The following is an 18,231-nucleotide window of genomic DNA, read 5'->3' as shown; positions in this document are numbered from 1 at the left end:
AAGTTTAGTAAACATTCGTAAACAAACATCACGGTTTAAGGAAGGACATTTATCGTATTGTTGATCATTTATCGTGATAAATTCCTTGTTATAAGTATTCTGATTTATCGTGTTGTCGATAAACTCCAACTACTGATGTTTAAATCTGTCCATATTGTTAGTTTGTCTATGTTCTCTGCTCTTTGTTCAATTAGAGTATTGATAAATACCGATAAATTCCAAAATATGATGAAATGCAGTTACTGTGTGCCATCAGTGGTATAAATCACAGTTCTGGATGTGGTTTGTGTCGTCAGGAGACATATTTCAAATGTTTTTCAAGAGCGGTATTTGTGTTGAGTTATGATTGCTGTCATGCAGTCACGGCCAAACAACTGCCTATTAAATAAGTTGTTTATAGGTTAATAGATGTGATGTTTTTTAAGATGTAAAGCACTTTGAACTGGCTTATTGCTGAAATGTACCATACAAATGAACTTGACTTGACTTCTTAGTCATACTTTTATAGCTAACACAATAAACCTTTAAGTCCATATCGCTCATGATGATGATGATGATGATGATGATGAGGGAACGCAGCAGACAGGTCAGGGATAAAGTAGGTTTAGGTTTGGAGCTGCACAGATCCACAGCTCAGGTGGGATAAACTGTTGACAGGAAACCAGTACAAGTGTTTCTAAAAAGGTGGGGAAAAGAAAAGCTTTTGTTGAAAGAAATAAAAAGACATATAAAATGTGTAAGCGAACTGGTTTGATCAGATTAGACTAAAACTGAACTGTTGGTTATGTGTGCAGGAAAACTAACCGTGAAAACAACACACGTGTGAGGTTGGACTCGACTTTTAGATCGGAGCAGAGATTTACCTTCCAGGGATACAATGTGTTCCAGCCACAAAAATAAGGATTTATGGTGAATGTTGGGAGTACCTGATGCTCACAGTTCAGCCTAAGCAGATATGCAAATCCCCATTTTTGCAGTTGCAATGGCAGCAAATGCATATCTGTGTGGCATGCATTTGATTCCCCAAATGCATGCCACACATTTCAGATTTAGACACAGATATTGCTTTTGCTCTCACTTCAGTAATCTACAATAAGTAAATAAATAGACTGTGGTGCAGATAGTTTTTAAGTAATGGAGTTTTTGTTTAGTAGTGATTAATGCTCTGGCTCAATTTGAGCTTCTACAAATAAAAGAAGTTAAAAACAAACATCTCCATTTTCCCGAAAAATGATATCATTTTCATTTAGAACCCAATCACGATTGATTAGCAATGATCGGATGAGGCTCAGAGCCTGAATGATCGTCATTGACAGAATATTGATTGGGATCTAAATGAAGATTCTGTTTCAACAGAGAAAGGAAGCTGATGTGCGTCATTATTATTCTCCAGGATGATGGAGAATTAGTTTTTCTTTTGTTTTTCTTCCTTCGGGGTGAAGGAGTCTGGGGGGTGAGATGAACAACCTGGACTAACAGAACCGAGCGGCGGCTGCGGACGCTAGGTGTCACCCTTGTGACTTTGAAATCGGCCTGCCTCCCGACAGGAGCGAGCAGGGTGGGTGCAGGGAAGCGGGAGGGTGTGTGTGTGTGTGTGTGTGTGTGTGTGTGTGTGTGCGCGCGCGCGCGCGCGCGCGCGTGTGTGTGTGTGTGTGCGTGGGTTTGTGTGCGCAACAAAGAAAAGAAGCCAGCTGTTAGCGAGTGTATCTGAGGAGGAGAAGTGAGATTTCAAGGAAAGAGGACGCAGTATGTGCAGAACTTAATTTTCAGTTTAATTTTTTTCTCTCTCATTGCCTTTGCGATGTTTTTTTTTTTGTTTTGTTTTGTTTCTTGAATGGTCTGGCGCGTGGAGCGCATGGTGGTTGCGCACATCACAAAGAGCCGCAGCCATAACGTCGGCCTGAATTACACGCAGATAAGAGAGAAGGGTCGCTTTGAATAATGACCTAATTGATGTGTTGTTCCTTTTATTATGATGATGAGCTCCAGTCTGTAGGTCAGCACTCTCCTCTTTATTAACTTAATAACAAGCGTTTTCATATACTGACTGAAGCATATTTATTTTTATATGAGAGAAGCTAATTATAGCCTTAATGAAGCAGGTCGCAGGTTGACTCTATGTTATCCTAAAGCAGCAAACTATTTGGAGTGGAGCTCAAATGCCTTATTGATTGGAAAATCTTTCTAAATGTAATTTTAAAACCTGCTTTATTGATTTGTCAATATTTCTTTCCAACATGGAAACTTAATCCATATCTATTATTCAGTCATTATATTGGTAGTTGTCTCATTATTGCAGCTTAAGTTGGGCTGCAATAAACAAGTAACCATATCATCATGTGAATGGTGTAAAATGATATAAAGACAGTTGTAATCAACAGGCTCATGCTTGACTTTGACATTCAGAAGGTCACAGGAAGTTCATTCTCAACTGTCTTTTTCAGTCGGGTTTAACCGGAAAGACCGACATCAAACACCATGAGGCCTCCTCAAACATGTGATGAAAAACATTTGAGGAGCGGTGACAAGTCTTTCCCATCTCAGCCGGCCCAAAGCAAGGCAAACCATGCAGCTGCTTTGGTCCTCCAGACCAGCAGGGGGTCCCCAAGTCTGCTTAATCCAGAATATACATCTTTACACTTTCAAATGTGTAGTTATGTTTAAGGAAGAGCCTACTTCTAAATGATAATTAGCTAAAGTTTGTAAATAGCCAAATTAAAAGCAATGAAATTTGTAATATTCAAATTAATAATAAAATAAATAAATAAATAAATCTTTGGATAAAAAAAAAAAATACAAGCCAGAAATATGGAAAATAGGTCAACCTGCCAGGGATACCCTGGTGAAATCTATATCATATTTGTATTTAATGAGCCTGCTTTTGAAGTGTGAATAAAAGCAACATTTTATTATACTTAAAATTATAAAATGTAAAAACTGAGAAGTGAAGTCTGTGAAATTGCAGAGAAACATATTTCCACTTTCTATTACTATGTGATGTCACAAATGATCATTGAATGCTATGAAAAGTCTTTGAGAACCTAAAAAAGTCCTGGTGCATAAAACATGCCTTGTGACCCGAAGCATAACCAAACAAAGCTGATGCTCAGGATGCAATATTCATCTTGCACACCTTAATTTTTATCGGTGAAGAAATAGCAATTGTTTATTAGTTCATCCACTTTAACTGGGATCCTCTTCCTGATGCATGACTGCTAAACCACACTTTAATGAATAATGGAAAGTCCTTAATGTCAGGGCTAAGCAACACACATTCTGGGACAGAATGTGTGTGTTTATAATATAAAATTTAGTGCTAGCATGGCATTTGGATCACTTAAAATAAACATTTTTGGTGCTACTTTCTGAACTTTAAAGCGTTATCATTTGTACGTTGGACAGGGATTTAATAGAAGTGCCACTAAAAATCTTTTTCTATTGAACACTTCCTAAAATTTCAGCGTGTAAAACGTTTGATAGAAATGTACGACTGCATAAAAGTCAGTAAAATAGAGCTCCCTCTAGCACCAGTTAAAATATTGCTTTTTAACAATGTACTTTTTCTGTCAGACATTTTCTCTTACCAGAAATATTTTACATTTACCGCTTGCTTCCCTCAGGAAGGTCATTGGTGCTGCACCAGTGTTTTATTTCCAGTCTTAATAATCATTAGTTTCTGTGTAAATATCCATGTGATGCAAACATGACGTCCATAGTTAGAAAAATAGTTTTGGTCTTGTGTCTCTGTCAGGTTTTCCACCTCCAAGTCCAACAAATCTGGATTTATAATAAAGAGGAGAAAAAGTTTTCTTCTGTAGGGATATTACTGCCTCACTTCCTACATCCTGAATTATTAGTTTAATCAAAACAATGACCTCAAATCCAATTCTTTTCAGAGTCCCATAAAACACCACGATGACCTGGATTTTTATTATTCTCTAGTTTGGCAAATACCACCAGCTCAGAGGTCCACAAACTTTTTTAAAAATGACGAAAACAGTGCGTCACTGGTGAAGCTTGACGGTGGAAAATGGGACTAGAAAAAGATTCATGGTGCTTGTTGCAGAAGAGAAAACGAGACAAATTCTGGAAAGTTACCCCTCGTAACCTCTCCTCTGCGTCTCTGCTGCGTTAAAAACACGGTTCCTCTGTTTCTCTGTTTATTCTCTGCTGTGGGCCCCCGTGAAATCCCTCTCAGAGATCCACTCCCATGGTGATGCCCCCCCACGTCCCCACAGAACTATACTTCTGGAAGCAGCCCTAACGACCATCTAATTTCGTGTTTAACGTGTACGCCATAATTGCCTGTAGAGTCTTCCATCTGCAGGAGAACAGGTAGTTGGCCGCGTTTCATTGCTCTACTTCGCCCCACCCACCAGCAGCTCCGGCCCTCCTGAGTAACCCCTGATTGGCTGAGGGGATTGCGGGTCCTGAGACTGAGCGCTCAGCTCGGAGCTGCGCGTCTGCCAGTGTGCACCAGCGAAGCGAGAGGAGCGCTTGTTGGAGTCAACTAGACAGCCTACTGGCAACGAGTGGTGATTTCTTTTTTTCCCTCCCTCTCTCTGCCTCAGTCAGGCTGGATATAGGCTACAGTGCTTCAGTTTCTCTGCAGCCACACATAAGATGCGTTTTGAACGTACAGTAAGCTCTGGCATCGCCTCATCCCAACTGGCTGCATTTTCAGCGGATTTTTTTTTTCTTTCTCTTTTTGTGCGCCTGGACTATTGACTGGGATCTGTTTTAGCCTTTCCAAGTGAGATGAGAGGGAATTAATTAGGAAGTGGAAGCTTGAAGACTTGAGGAGGGGGTTGGAAGAAGGACTAAATCTGCTGGAAATTAAAAGGTAATCGGGAGTTTGAGTGATGTGATGAGACATTCCTTCAACTGCACCCCTTTTACGCAAAAAGATATCCGGACTGTTGAACATTTCCTTGCTTGAAGATCTTTTTTTTATTGAGATGCAATTTTCAAGAGGATTTTTTTAAAAATAGCTGCTTCTAATTAAAAAGAGTGATTATTTTTATCCAAAGAAAAGGACGACCTGAATATCGACCCCCTGTCAGGTCGGGGCGGTGAAATTCACACAGACTTTTCAGCCACATCGCTCCATCTGCGCGAAAGATAAAGATTTCTGCGGACTTGAGTCTCTGCAGTATTTTTTTCTCCTCCCTTTCGCTCTCTTGAAAAAATGAACACTTTAACATATGAAGCGTGCGTAAGGTCAGTTTTCTGCTCTTTGAGAGCTGCGCGGATTTCCACGGCTAAATCCCAACTGTAAGGAGATTCAGCATGTTTTCACTATTCTGTCGCGCTCAGTGTTTCTCCCGCTGCAGCAGACCGGAGGATGTGCTCTGCCTGAGAAGAATCAAATAGGCACTTGTTAGAATTAGAGCTCATTGACTGCAAATAGAAGAGACATTCAATCAAACTTAGTTTCTTTTTCTTTTCTTTAAGAGATGATTTATCTGCGCGTTTTTCTCTCCTATTTTTGACGCGCATCCTTGTGCGTAATTCTTCAGAAAAACTCAACAGGTTCAACAGCAAGCCCTGGAGATGGAATTAATACAAATAGCCTCCGTTTTCCTTTTATTCTGGGTCGGAACTGAGGCTGTTATCAACCTGAAATATGGAATAAACGAGGAGATGAAGCCCGGGTCGGTGATTGGGAACGTTACGAGGGACGCGCTCATGCAGGGATTTCAGATTGCGCCGCAGCCTCCTTACTTGAGGGTTATTTCCAATTCAGAACCGCGATGGGTGGAACTCAGTCCGGCCGGGATTCTTACAACCCAGATGAAGATAGATCGGGATGTAGTTTGCAGACAGAACCCGAAGTGCATTATTTCCCTAGAAGTGATGTCAAACTCCATGGAGATCTGCGTAATCAAAGTTGAAATCGAGGATTTGAACGACAACGCGCCCCGGTTCCCGACGAGCCACATTGACATAGAAATTTCCGAGAACGCATCCCCTGGTACCAGGTTTCCCCTAGAGGGTGCGAGCGATCCGGACTCGGGGATCTTTGGAGTGCAGTCCTATTCCATCACCCCGAACGAGCTTTTCGGGCTAGAAATAAAAACTAGAGGGGACGGATCCAAGATCGCAGAGCTGGTTGTGCAGAAATCTTTAGACAGAGAGACCCAGTCCCACTATACGTATGAAATCAGTGCAGAGGACGGAGGAGACCCTCCGAAGATAGGCGCGGTCCAGTTAAACATTAAAGTGATAGATTCGAATGACAACAACCCCGTTTTTGACGAGCCGGTTTACACGGTGAATGTGATGGAGAACTCCCCCGTCAACACATTAGTCATAGACCTGAACGCCACGGATCCTGACGAGGGCACTAATGGAGAGATTGTGTACTCGTTCAACAGTTACGTCACCGAGAAAACGAGGGAGGCTTTCAAAATTGACCCCAGGACGGGGATCATCACGGTCAACGGCGTGTTGGATTACGAGACCACGCAGATCTATGAGATCGACGTCCAGGCCAAAGATCTGGGTCCCAACTCCATCCCGGCTCACTGCAAAGTCACAGTGAACGTGATGGACACGAACGACAACCCACCTGTGATCAGCCTGCTCTCGCTGAACACAGAGATGGTGGAAGTGAGTGAGAACGCGCAGCGTGGGTATGTGATTGCGCTGGTGAGGGTGTCAGATAAGGACTCGGGGGCCAATGGGAAAGTGAAGTGCACCCTGCAGGGCAATGTTCCCTTCAGGCTGCAAGAGTATGAGAGCTTCTCCACCATTCTGGTCGACGGGAGGCTGGACAGAGAGCAGAAGGACACCTTCAACCTGACCATCCAGGCAGAGGACAGCGGCATCCCTCAGCTACGCGCCACCAAATCTCTGGTGGTCAAAGTCACAGATGAGAATGACAATCCGCCACACTTCCTAAAGCCACACTATCAAGAGATGGTGATGGAGAACAACCTCCCAGGTTCCTGTCTGCTGGCTGTGTCAGCAGAGGACCCAGATCTGGGCATGAATGGCACAGTCTCCTACTCTATAGTCCCTGGTGAGATTAAACACATGGATGTAAACACATACGTGAGCATAAACCCATCAGGCCGCATTTACTCCATGAGATCATTCGATCATGAATACACCAGGACTTTTGACTTCAAAGTTCTGGCAAGAGACAACGGCAACCCCTCCTTGTCCAGCAACGCCACAGTTCGCATTGTGGTGCTGGACGTCAACGACAACACGCCTGTGATGACAAACCCCCCGCTGGTCAACGGTACAGCGGAGGTCTCCATCCCGAGGAACGCCGGGGTGGGGTACATGGTGACCCAGGTGAAGGCTGATGACTATGATGAAGGGGAGAACGGGCGGCTGACCTACACCATCTCAGAGGGCGATAGGGCCTTCTTTGAGATCGACCAGGTGAATGGAGAGGTGCGCTCCACCAGGATGTTTGGGGAGAACGCCAAGTCCACCTATGAGATCACAGTGGTGGCCAGGGACCATGGCAAACCCTCCCTCTCTGCCTCGGCCTACATCGTGGTGTACCTCTCTCCGGATCTGAACGCCCAAGAGACCATCGGACCCGTCAACCTGTCTCTCATATTCATCATCGCCCTGGGCTCCATTGCAGCCATCCTCTTCATCACCATGATCTTTGTGGCGGTCAAATGCAAGAGGGACAACAAGGAGATCCGGACATACAACTGCAGGTACTGAATGAACACAGAACATGTGAATGTCAGGGTTCCTACAAATTTTTCAAAATTCTTTGTTTTTTTCTTTATTCAAATTTATAAATAGTTCAGCCAGTGGCGGTTCTGATATGAAAGGGGCCCTGGGCAACCGGATCCCTCGGGCCCAATCTTTATGTTGCTCTCAAACTACTTAAACATTACAAAAGCACTTTCTGTGTGAGATTTTAAGAAAATAATATTTTATGTAATTAATTTCAGATTTGATTTATATATTTAATATTTTCAGCTTGACATAAAAAATAAAATAAATTTACCTTAAAAACTTTAGTTAAGCAGAGTCTTAACAGATACATACTTTAGAGTCATTTTTACTCTGTATTCATTCCAACACAGGTGAAGGAAAATGGAAATAGCAATTAAAAATATGTTCAGGGCAGAAATATATGAATGTGATTTTGATGAATCATTCGTGCTGCCCCTGACAGGAGAGCACCCTGGGTGGTGAGCCATATGAAAAATAAACTATGACTGGTTTCAACAATTCTTGTAACATTATATGTGGAAATCTTGAGTACAAAATGTTCCTCCACATTCCAGAAAAACAACCCAATTCACAAACTGAAGATCCAAGTGGAAATCCAGTCAAATGGCTGCTATGAATGCAAAAAGCTCTTTATTTTTCAAAAATTAAGAATATTTTAGATCATGAAAGCAGGAATGATGTCTGTTCTCAGCCAAACTTTGTCAATTTTAAAATCAGACTCCAGATTTTTTTTTTTTACAAAGTCTGGGAGTTTATCACAACATATGTACCTAATTGGCTTTTATTTTCTGTAAAATAATGCGTCTGAGGGCTGTTTTAGTTTTAATTTTGGCAAAAATCTTTGTCAGTACAACCTGTCAAATATGGCTTAAGTTGTCCTACATTATCTACAGATATTTTAAATCACAGCTGGTGATGTGGACTATCTTTTTGTTTACTAAGAAAAGGTTTCCACCCCATTTAAGAAATGGCAGATTCAGTATCAAATTCTTATCTAAGAGGGTGTAGTAGAAAAAAAAAGAAAGGCGAAGTGCAATAATTTGTCTTGATTTTTAACAAACGTGCATTAATGTATGAATTGATGAAAAAATTCCTCTTTTTTTTTTTCCCAGAAACTGCATTTTAAATATTTAGATGAATGAAAATCCTGACTTTTCCAGACTGTGTAGGAACCCTGGAATGTGTGTGAATGCCATTGTGCCAGTTGACAGTGCATTGCTTTTCTATCATGCAGCATGTAGAGGCCCTGTATGTGAGGACTGCAGATCGTTTCTCCCCCTCCTCTCCCTTTCCTCTCTCTCCCTTCTCGGCTCCACAGCTGAAGTAGACCTAAATGAACCCGACTGCTTTAAATCAGACACATTCTGCTGAGGCCCACTGTTCTGCATTAAAGCAAACGGTGATTGATGGATTTAATCCTTCCATTGTAACCAATTGACTCATAAATACGACGGTTCGACTGTCATGTTCAATTTGCGGATGTGTTGCCGGACAATTAACGTCCTGCTGCCTCAATGGCAGTCCGGGACATTTATTATTTAACGTCCACCGTGGCTGATTGGCTGTTATCAGCTTTAATCTGCTGTGATTATGGACAGTCCTCCAGGATTACTCCGATTCCCCTCTGTTTTCATCAAGGCACATCAGAAGGAGCTACTCTAAAATAAATGTAGGAGATTAGGCTTGTGCCTTAGAAGATATCATCAGTTACATCAGAGTCATGAACTGTTAGGAGGCAGGTTTATGGATAAAAGCAGCTGATTATTCCCCCCTCTTCTGATGCATTTCTGCGAACTGTGTTTTCTTCATCAATCTGAGCATCAGCTCTGGCTTTGATTTCCCTGCATGTGCCACATTACGACTGTAAAATTTACATATAGATTGGATTTGAGAATTTAACCTGAAGCTATAGTCGTATTTTGTTCCTGACATAATTTTGTTGATTTGAGGTTCACCTCATTATTTTTAAAAGGAGAAGAAATGCAGAAAAATGAGCATAATAGTAATAAATTTTTTTTATTTCTACTGTACTGATTTAAAGTTTTCTTTTTCCCAAATGTTTTCAGCTGACAAGATTAGATATGGAAATTAAGTGTTTCTTGACGGAAAGCATCAGAAATGATTGCTGCTCCACATTTGAGAGTTGACCCGGAGAAGTCATCTTTCCTGTCTGACTAAAAATACTTTTCCAGATGTAATTTTGAATTAGCTTTGATTGAAAATAGAGGGGAAAAAAATCTGTGAAGTTACAGCTTGATTAAAAACATTTGCTCTTATTTAAATGTCACTCATACATTCTGTGCAGCGAAGGCACAGTGACAGACAAACAAATTCAAAATTCAAAACTGCTCCCAGTACTTTCCTCTCTCCCATTGTGAGCCCGTCTCCCTGCTGGGAGCTTTAATCAGTGCTGATGTGCTCTGCTTCTCAGTCACCACCTCGAATATGAGGAGCAGTTATCTCCAATTTATTGCTTGTCCTCTGTCAGTCTGTCTCGCTCTGAAGTTCTCTCTTCCAAGATTTCGATTTGGGCATAAAGCGGAGAGAACGTGAAAACGAAGGATGCGAAAACGAAGGAGAGATGTTGTATTTTCCAAGTTCTTCCCTCTGCATCAAGAAGTAGCTGATTGAGGTCATGTGCTTGTAACAAGACACAAATGAAAAGACAAACAAAAAAGTGATAGCCCTGGTGCTGCACTGGGGTGAAAACCAAAGACCAGTGGGGGTGAGTAGAGCAGAGAAATCTCAGAAAGTGACAGGAACAGAGATTGCAATTTCACAGATATCTCTATCCTTGTTATGGCTCTAATAAAGGACATAAGCCACAGGGATTATCTTATCGAGTTAGATTCTACCTTTCAGAGTTTGAGTCAGTAGAGATTGTAAAGTAAAATTAGCAACAAAAAAAAAAAGAAAAACACCAGACATGATGGTAAATATGTCCTGTGAGGGCTGTAGTCATCACTGGACTACTTAACATCTGTTATTCTGTGGAAAAACTGCAAGGCTCTGCAAAGAGTAGACATTTCCCCCAATCTGAGCATCCTTTGATAAAGCATAGCTCTGCTGCTCATTTGCTCTTATTAAAGTCAAAATGCTCAGCTTCAGTTTGCAGAAGTCACAGAGAGCCGTTGAACAAATTTGAATCTGCAGTTCTCTTGCTTTTCTATATTGCTTGTGGGCCTGCTTGCTAATGAAAGGAAAAACTGGAATCAGTGAGTGTTCTGTGCTCTGAATATGATTGCATACACCGGTGGTGCTTCTCAGGTTCAGTGTGTTCCTTTTTGTTTTGCTTCTGTGGTTTTGGCATGTTTGCATTTTCAGCCTGTTTGTGACATGTTGATTGTTGAGCATGCAAATGCTAGCAAACATTTACGACGGCTTCACTGCAGGCCGGGTGTGGTGGGTCACCTCTGTGTGCCGTTTCACACTCGCACAGGGCCGGATTTTAGGAGGAAATGGGCCAGAGCCAGCCTTGGTGTCCTGTCCACACAGGTTGCTTTTACTTCACGATTGTTGCAACAGAGTAATAGGTACACATCATTTTAAAGGTGTTTAGGGAGTGCTAGTAATTTTTCTTCATTGCCATTTTGTGCCTTTGCAGCTTTGCTGATTTCGTACCCGACTACTTCGGGTAAGAAATGGAGCCATCTGCCAACCACGTATAAATTTGTGCCTTCCAGAATGACATTTCAGGCCTATTTTGACAACCAACAATTTAAAGTAATTCTTGTGGTCTAGAGGAAGGAAATTAGGTTATATGACTGCAATAAATTATACATGTCAGCAGGAGGTCACTCAGTAACTGGGGTCTGATCAGGGCTCAAAATGTGTCATATTTTGTAACTGGACCCTAAAGGAGATCATAACCAGAATAAGTAGAAATACAGTAGAAATTCAAAACATCATATTTATTTGAATTAAATTCTGTGAGAGATTTGAGTGGTTTATGAACATTTATCTCCAAAATATATAAAGGTTCTAAAACAAAACAAAAAGCTTTGCAGGCTCTGGTTTATAAATATTTAACTGTATAGAAGTTGGAGAAAAATAAATCATTTTGCATATTTATGAAGCAGAAATACACGGTTGCAACGTTGACTGAGTCTTTCTCGGCTTTGTCCACATTTAAATAGTGTTTCTGAAACAATCTTTGTACTTGACGTTTTTAAGAGGTTTCTTGTAAAGATGGCACCATTTGTAGGAATGTCTACTTCCATACAAAAATGTACCCAAACTGGTAAAGTATCCAAGTGAGTATCAGTAAACTAGGCCTCTGAAATACATCAAAACAAAAGAAGGCTTGCAATGAAAAAGAAATCCAACAAACTGAAACATTGTGGCAGTTCTAATAATGTGCAGCCCTGGAGTATGTCTATATTTCTGTGGCTGTGTGTATTTCAGTTTACTTGTACCATCTCAAATACCGCATCGTGCTTTTGCAATTCAAGAGCAAGGAAAACACAATGCCTTTGGTAAACAATGCTACAGCATCAACTTACAAGGCATTTAACACTGTAGTGTACATAATTTATTAGATAAAACAAGCTACCATGTCACAGTATACCTCAAAGATTGGAGCAATAACCCTTTAAAAAAACTTTTAATCTCATATAAAGCTATGCAAACACTGTCTGTGCTGATGAAAATATACTAGCATGGGAAGCTTGAAAGTTAAACTGAATCTAATGCTTCAGAGTAATTTGGCAAATAAATTATCTGACTATCTAGGGATATTCATAGAGCATTGATTTAAATAATCAATTCATCAACTGCGCTGCAAAACACAAAATCGTATGAAGTATTTTCAATTTAGCGTTTAAGTTAAATATCTAAAGTCAAAACTAACTTGCAAGTAAGTTTTCTGCTTACTTGCAGAAAACTTACTTGTTTTCTGCAAGTACTTATCTGTACTTTTTCTATCTTGATGTAAAAGTACGAGTTCCTTATAAAGAAAAAAAGAAGAGTGTTTAAGGCTACAGCTAAAGTAACATACCTTGTCCTGATGCAGCGCCACAGTGAATTACTCACCCTTGATCCCAATACATGCACACCTTTAAGAATAGAAGCACAAAAAGCAACACTCATATTTCCTAAATCACTTTATGCTACAAAGAATCTACTTCATTTCCTCGTGTTTTAATACATCACCAACAGGCCAAGAGAGAAAACAGCAGCAGCTTTAAGTCTGGCCCTGGCTATGAGCTTTCGTCTGGCACCCCACCCAGCATGACGGGGCCGAGGCTCTTTGACTGTGTGGGCTTGGTTGGGGAAGACAGAGCACTGCTTTATTGAGTCTGTTCAGTTTCTTCTACTTGCGCAGGGTGGCGGAGTACTCCTACGGCAACCAGAAAAAATCCAGCAAGAAGAAGAAGCTGAGCAAGAACGACATCCGCCTGGTGCCGCGAGACGTCGAGGAGACAGACAAGATGAATGTGGTGAGTTGCTCATCTCTCACCTCCTCGCTCAACTACTTCGACTACCACCAGCAGAGCCTGCCACTGGGCTGCAGGCGCTCCGAGAGCACCTTCCTCAACGTGGAGAACCAGAACTCACGCAATGCGGCCCCCAACCACGGCTATCAGCACTCGTTCACAGGGCAGGGTCACCAGCAGCCAGACCTCATCATCAACGGCATGCCACTGCCAGAGGTGAGATACAATCCAATGTGTTATGTCCTTGATCTTTGGCTGGACTGCCTTTGCCTGTCAGGGGTAAAAGAAGGAGAAAATTGATTTAATGCAATGTAGCGGCAAGAAAATAACTTTGAACGTTTAGTTTTTCATCAAGTGTGATTGTAAGGTCTCTTTGGTCAAACTAGACTCTAACAAAGCAAAGCTCTCTCTCAACACAGCCTATTGTCTAGACATATTTGGCGTTCAGTTGCGTCAAAGCACATTGTGTCAGGGAAATATTTGTTGCTGATGGAAAAGCTGAGTTATTCAAAATGGCAATGTGTCAGTAGAGAGGAATCCTTCAAGGCATTTCAAGGTGCCTGAAGGCTGGAGCTGACCTGTGATCAGAACGCTTTGCTAAGCACAATCTGGAGGCCTGACAAGAATGGAATATTTGGCCTCTCTAACTGCACTTGTTTACCTTTTCTTTCTTCTTTTCTTTTCTTTGTTCCCTTGTTTGATCTTTCCTTCTTTCTTTCTCTCTCTCTGTCTCTATCTCTCCATGTTTGGGTGTGTGCTGAGCCTCTGCAAAACGAGCAAGAGTTTGTGCACCTGCCAGATGTATAGACTCGGCTAATCAGCTCCTCCACACATCATTTCAGGGGCTAACAGAAAGAGTAATCATTGCTTGACTCTGTAAGTCGTCCGATTGGCTGCAGCGTTTGCCGCATGGCCGCTCGAATTGCCCCCTCGTACCACACGCTGCTCCGGCAGAGCAGTAAAAGTCTGACTATTCAAGCTGACAGGTGTATGCCGAGCCACTGATCTTTAGTTTATTGATTTCTGCATGTATGAACTTGTCTACTGGATTCTTTTTGCAATCTCCCTCTTTCTTTTCTTGACCCATTTCTCTCATAGGGCATTGGGACATTTATGTGTGTCTGAAAGAGAGGGAAAGTGCATTAGGCCATGTGTTTTTATGAGTTTATGTGCCATACTTACTCATACAAAAAGCTCCACCTCACACACACACACACACACATTCCTGAAATTGATGAGTCCAATCTCCGCTTGACATTCAGTGTGGGGAGAGTGGGGTGTGTTGGCTTGGGAGTGGGGGTCTTAAAACAAGAAACAGGATGGATATTGATATATTGAGCGGATGATCCAGAGAGATCCAGGCGCTATTGGACACTGAGGGGTCAATGAGACCTACTTACAGGCATGCTGATTTACTGGGCCTGTCTGAGCCACTCTGGATGAGCGAGTGGGCTGGAATAGCACAGGTGGGAGGGATAAGATGCTGTTTTTGGGGTATTACTTTGTGGTGGTCAGTGGATGTTTTATTTATATGGTGGGTCAGGGTATCCTGCAGTGTCATTGTCAGAATCGCTTTACAAAAGGAGGGAGATTCCCACCTGTTGTCCAGTTGGCTGGATTGAATAATGGAGAACATATTTGACCCAGGAAGCAAACTGGTCAATTATTAAGAGGCAAACAGTGTAGAAAAATAAGAAGTGTTCCAACTTAGGTGTTCGTACAATTGTATATCAATTTATTTTTCTTCTTAAATGAGCATTTTCTCTTGTCATAAAGTGGTAAAATCTCTCTTCTAACTTTATTCAATTGTGTACGACCTTCAGAAAATGTCTACTTAACCTAGGGCTGAATGACATGGCTGAATAACCTGGCGTTTCATATCAGTCTATATTGATAACTGTCGATATTGATGATTATCGGTTCGTTTTCGGTTTTAAATATCTGCAGTACCGACAGACTGGTGGGATAACCTCATTTAGCTCCTTTTGAGAAGATGAAACCCTTTCTCTGCCTATATCTCCCATTGAATATTGAATATTTCATCAGATGAATTATCTGTTAATATTGATCACATGTCGGTCCTGATATATTTTATTGATTTATTGTCCGGCTGGAATTTCCCCATTCATTTTGGTCCCAGTTCCTATTTGGGTAAAATAAAATAGGACAGAGTGGGACCTCCTGCTCAAACCTTATTAACTCCTGCTGGTAAATATAACACGTTTCATCACAGTAAACTATCAAAGCAGGAACAAAATGCTTCCTTTTTCCTGCAAAAAGTTGTGCCTGAGAAACAGCAAAGGAGGAAAAAGTGAGGGGATGTAATGACCAGCACTGAAGTAAACAACAAACAAGTCCTAAAGTATTACATGCTGTGTACCTTTGCAGATCATCTCCACCATTTCACAGCCAACTAACTAAATATTTGATACTCAAAGACAGAAAAAAAAAATGCTTGCAATGTTGCACGTCTGTGGCTGAAGCATCCAATAAAACTGCTTTAGACTCAGGATTAGGAGTCCCGTTATTTGTGGCGGCTAATGAAAAAGAGAAGAGGAAGGCAAATAGGAGAGGAGATTGATTTTGATGATTCATTATGCAAAGCTCGTCGTTGTCTTGATGGAGCGGCGTGAGGGCAGATAGACAGATAAGGAGGGTGAAGCTGGAGTCTTAGTGCCAGGTGTCCACGTTTTCTCATTTTCTAAGGGCCAGTTGATTGGCTTCGATAGAGGCGGGAGCTGCTTAGCATGCAGCCTCCACCTCGCTCCTTCTTACACTTGATGTTGACAAACATCTCTTTGACCCAGTCTGTGCACATTTTATCTGGCCTGAGAAAAGCAGCTATGTGTGCGGGAGACGTGCAGAGTGGCAGCAGGAGCACGCCTCAGCCTCCAACGGAGCGACCGCACTACACCAGTTGTCACTGTTTTCCCTCCTCCCCACTGTGACATTTGCAAGAGACAGAAGCATCCGGTATGTACAGATGTGGCTCTTGAATAAAAAATGTGCTCAGTTTAATTACAGTACCATTTATAGAACAAACAAACAGCAGCGGTGGAACAGCTGATAATGGCTTCGTTGTTTGGATTTGAAACCACTTGACCTCGTAGGTTCTTGACCCAAATCCCTTTGACTGGTTAGGACACCAGTGATGGTCTGGTTGTGATTAGACTCCATCCTTTGTACCTCTAAAAATGTGAATTCAGCCTGAGGGAAACCTTAAAAATACACGACTCATTTTTAACTACTTTTAACTCATCTTTTTGTGATAGTCTTCTCAGTGTAAATACTAGAAATCCACTTCAGACATCAAGATGATGAAATCAAAATCATAATAAATTTAATATTGATCCTTTCAGGCACGACTTATGATCCTTTGTCAGAATTTTTTCCATAAGTTTTTTTTTAAGGCCGAAAAACAAAAATTTATTTTTTCTTTGTGATCAATTGGAATTTTCTCCAAACACAAAGTTGGTATTTGTAAAATACATCAGTAGTATTAGTCTTTATGGATTACTTGATATTATTTTTGCCTACCAGAGTTTTCTACAGTAGAAGGAGGGACTGGATTTTCTTTGCTTTTTCGACTGTCTGCCATATCGGACTTAACAAAAAATTCTTGTACTTGCAGGGGACGGCCAGTAGTTGGCAGTATATTGTATGATGTACTAGTGTCCATTTCAGTGGCCTGTGTGCATTTATAGCATAAAAATCCACAAGAAAATGTCTTTTAGATGTCTGTCCTTTGCATTAACAGCTATGCATGAAACAGTTAAAAAAAACAAATAGATAAATGTAAATAATTGACAATTTTGCTCCTGTTCCAATTAACCTAATAGCTGTCAACTAGTCAGGGCCATAAGTATTTCCTGTTGCTATAAGTGTGGGAACAACATTCCTAAGAGATATAGATCCTTATTTTCACTCTGAGATTTCCAAAATGCTTTTCCTAGTCCACCCGGTTATAGACAGAGGTTAAAAGTTCAACAGGATGTTCTGTGATATGTTCATATCTGCTGAAGTTTTGCTCTCTCTTGGCTGTCTGAATAAATTGCAGATATGCCTCGACATATAAAAAAGAGTTTCCTTTTAACTTGCTTCTAGTATTCAGATTTTGGAGCAAAGCTTCTTCATGGTATTCTGATAAGGTTCTCTCAGTAGGAGCATCCACACCGAATGCCTTTAACTGCATTAACTGGCCTGATTTCTTTAGTATTTGATTTGATTATTGTTCCTATCTTCTCTATTTCTCTCTTTTTTTTTAAATTAGAGCTTCCCATCGGCCAATCAGGGTTTATAAAACCGAAAATCAACCGTTTATGGTCGCAACCAGATTTTCTGGTTGACAGTCCCTACAGCAGTGACGGTTGTGATTATTCTCATGTAAATAAGGATACAGCTTTTTGTTTATTTTTAATTTATGTATGTGATTAATTCAGAGTTGTGCTCCGTTGTTAGTTTATGTGGGCCAGCGAGCATCCTGCTTATTCCCGAGCAGCTGGAGTCTGGCTTTTCCCCTTAAAGGCACACAGACACAGCAGAGTCGGCCAAGACAACAATGACAGGTGTCCCTGAAGGCTTCCTACCTGCAGGTACATTGTGTGTATTGCGTTGTCCCTTATGACAATGTGAGCCTGTAGATACCTTCTTGAACATGACTGTCCATTGTGTTTTAACGCGTCAGCTGTGAGATGTTTGTGAGACCCGCCTGTAGAAGCACTAATATGAATGCTCACAGGAGAATAAAGCTGTCTTCCATGGCTTAATTATAGTGAATCACTTCTTGGGGGGGTGGGGGGGGAGACAATTATACAGTAAAGGAATGGCCTTTGGCTAGAATCTGTTTTTGAATTTGTAATTTGCAGTAAGGCTTCTCACACCTGTGAATCCTGATAATGAGCAGAGCAGGAAAATCAGCGATTTTACTATATCAGTTAACATAATTCAGGTAAGAGAGTCATGATTTTTCCTTTGGAGGGATGATAAATCAATCCGAAAAAGATGTCAGGTGGATTTATAAAAACGTTGGATGGAGATCGCCCTGCATGGTGTAGGATGTTCAGTATTCATCTGAGACCGAGTC

The 18,231-nt window shown here is 41.3% G+C and overlaps 1 protein-coding gene across 7 annotated transcripts in view; it reads left to right on the top strand.

Moving 5' to 3' along the window:
- Window positions 1–4,485: 4,485 nt before the first annotated feature.
- Window positions 4,486–18,231, top strand: part of LOC129360428 (protocadherin-19-like) — a 74,874-nt gene continuing 61,128 nt past the window's right edge. For 2 of the 7 annotated variants that reach the window (XM_055030636.1, XM_055030635.1), the window contains exons 1-2: window positions 4,486–7,685; window positions 13,037–13,364. In XM_055030636.1, coding sequence (XP_054886611.1) covers window positions 5,554–7,685; window positions 13,037–13,364 — 2,460 coding nt within the window. In that variant the 5' untranslated portion in view covers window positions 4,486–5,553. Of the gene's footprint in view, window positions 7,686–13,018; window positions 13,365–18,231 lie in introns of all 7 variants that reach the window. The other 5 variants (XM_055030638.1, XM_055030637.1, XM_055030634.1 and 2 more) reach the window with 3 other exon arrangements.

This window comes from Poeciliopsis prolifica, unplaced genomic scaffold (assembly GCF_027474105.1).
Source record: "Poeciliopsis prolifica strain line A6 unplaced genomic scaffold, Auburn_PproV2 SCAFFOLD006, whole genome shotgun sequence".
NCBI classification, from domain to species: domain Eukaryota; kingdom Metazoa; phylum Chordata; class Actinopteri; order Cyprinodontiformes; family Poeciliidae; genus Poeciliopsis; species Poeciliopsis prolifica.
The sequence above is the reverse complement of the archived record's forward strand: the minus strand, read 5'-3'. Positions and strand labels throughout refer to the sequence as shown.